Source organism: Loa loa, assembly GCF_000183805.2.
Source record: "Loa loa unplaced genomic scaffold supercont3.426, whole genome shotgun sequence".
In the NCBI taxonomy this organism is placed as follows: domain Eukaryota; kingdom Metazoa; phylum Nematoda; class Chromadorea; order Rhabditida; family Onchocercidae; genus Loa; species Loa loa.
This window is the reverse complement of record NW_018108606.1, coordinates 9205-11791: the sequence shown is the minus strand read 5'-3', so window position 1 is coordinate 11791 and position 2587 is coordinate 9205. Positions and strand designations below refer to the sequence as shown.

Sequence of the window (2587 nt, the reverse complement as noted above, 5' to 3'; positions counted from 1 at the left end):
AATAAATAATAATTATAGTAACACTTGCTGTGCATGAAATTTGGACATTATTTAAATATTTCGTAAATTTTTCAATTTCGAGTTTCTTCAATTCTCTAACATTTCTATTTTCAACTTTCTTTGTATTAACAAATGAAATTTCTTTTCTAAATGTAACTTTCCAATTATTTCAAGTTTTATATAATTAATTTGAAAAAATATACTACGAGAAAAAAATTTTTTTTTTAAAAAAAATAATTTTAACCTAAAATTAATTTCAAGTATTCGACCACAGTTAATGATTGCATCTTCATGTGTCAACGGTATCAAACCAAATAAACGATATGCTTTTGCTGGACCCCATTCACCGCTTGCACATTCAGGTAATGGTACCATGATTACATTTAACCTTTCACAAATAATCTATAAAATTTTAATTAAAGAAAAAAGGTATTATCACATGATTACTCATATTTCATTAGAATTAATTTCTTTTTTAATTAAATTAACTGTTAAACATTATTTCGATTATAGTAAAATCATGAATGAAATTATGAAATTATTGTTTAATTAATGTTGAGTTAATTAATACAAACTTGGGAATTTTTACGGATAATATTGCTAATAATTATTGTATTTTAACTAATTTTATCTGTTATATAGAATTAAATTGTAATTTAAATATTATTTAATTTAATTAAGTCAAATTAAAAAGATGCATTAAAAAATTTGCAAAATATCAAACGAACAATGTTGTAATTACCAATGCAAAAATGAAATTTTTAAAATTATTATTTGTTACTGCAAAGAATTGGTAAAGATAACAAATAGAAAAATCAAGAATTTTTGATAATTAGTATTACAATAATAAATATTTTAACCTTAAATTTGCAAATACTTTTGAATTTAATCGGTTGACCAGTTAAATAATGACCAGGTGATACAGCATTTGCAAAAATATCCAATAGTAGTGATCTTGTAGATGGACAATGAACGCGGAAAATAGCCGAATCACCAATAACAGATTGCATAACGAACCGTTTTAAGTTATAACCATTCGTTTCAACATCATCACCATCAAAATATCTGTAAAAAAAAAAAAAGAAAAGTTTAACATTATATGCTTATTTTTTGTTGATTGACAACTTTTTTCCGTTCTTTTCCTTTTTTTTTTAAAAAAATCCTACCATTCTATAAATTTTCCGGTTTCCTTATTACATTATAATAGGATTTTCCGGATATAAAATAATGGAAATTATTGAAAGAAGAAATTTCATTTCATCCAATAATAATCTTCTATTAATACTTAAAATAGTTTAAGTTATTCTATTTTATAGTTTTAGTTAAGTTATTCTATTTTATTTTAGAAGTTTATAAGAATTTAAAATTTAAATATATTTTTTCTCCCCTTTTCATTAATTAATTTTTCTATTTTTATATACGGTAACAAGGGGAATTCAAATCCTCTTTTCTATTTTGTTTTTTTCTTTTTTTTTGGCTTAAATAAATTTTTAACTAATATTGGATCTTTATTGCAAACAATTTAATTCCTATTTATCTATCTTTCGATTCATCTATCTCTCTATTTATCTATCTATTATCTATTTATCCATCTATCCACCTATCCATCTATTCATCTATCCATCTATCAATCTATCTATCTATCTATCCATCTATCAACCTATCATAAATGTCATTTCTTAATTAAATTTTAATTTCGAAAAAATTTTTTATAGCCTTTTTTAAAATGATTTACCTAAGATTATAGTGAAATATCAACGAATTCAATGCTCCATTTGACATGGTGACCGAAATTGTTGCTGCTCCACTTCGATCCGCCTATAATGTTTTGTCTAATTTTAATTAATAATCATTTTTTAATTGTCTTTTTTTTTCACTTCTTTTCTCCTCTCTTTATCACAATTAATTTTATCATTCCACAATAACCTAATGTGATTTTAAATTTAAAAAAATTTCCCATTTTTAAATTTGTGAATTTTTTTTTTTAATATATAAAATTTTCTTTAATTATTATAAAATTTTACCTGTACAACAGCTTGTAAATTTGGATCAGAAAAAGTTAAACCGTAACGGAAGAAAAGTGACCGTACGAATGGCAATGATTCAAATTGTCGTAGTGTTATCGGATTTTTTAATAATTGCCATTCCGATTCTAGCGGGAAAAATTCGTAAATAAATTCCTGAAAAAAAAATATATATATAATTCATGCAGTGATATATTATGATCTGATAACATTCATGTTCATATAAATTATAACTCCGTAATCAATTAATCTAAATGTAATCGGTACGTAATCGGTTAATACGTAATCATACGTAGTTGTTTAGTACGTAATCAAACGTAATCGTTTAGACGTAATCGCACGCAATCGGTTAATCTGAGGAAAAAAAAAGACTTCTATTAATGATTAAATTTAATAATATTATATGTTTAATAATGTAAATTCAGGTTTGATGATAGATTTTTCATGGATTACGATAAAAGCAAGAAGTAGAATAAAATAAATTTTCAATAACATATTTAGTATTGCTAAAATCATTTTCATCAAATTAACTTAAAAACAGTAATTAAAATCAAATTAAAATT

The 2587-nt window shown here is 23.2% G+C and overlaps 1 protein-coding gene across 1 annotated transcript in view; it reads right to left on the bottom strand.

Moving 5' to 3' along the window:
- The window catches only part of LOAG_18654 (lim and transglutaminase domain-containing protein), a gene marked incomplete at both ends in the record, with an annotated part of 11434 nt that overhangs the window by 1282 nt on the left and 7565 nt on the right, over positions 1-2587 (bottom strand). The window contains 4 exons of the mRNA XM_020451318.1: positions 245-402; positions 861-1065; positions 1736-1818; positions 2025-2180. Coding sequence (XP_020304904.1) covers positions 245-402; positions 861-1065; positions 1736-1818; positions 2025-2180 — 602 coding nt within the window. The remainder of the gene's footprint in view (positions 1-244; positions 403-860; positions 1066-1735; positions 1819-2024; positions 2181-2587) is intronic.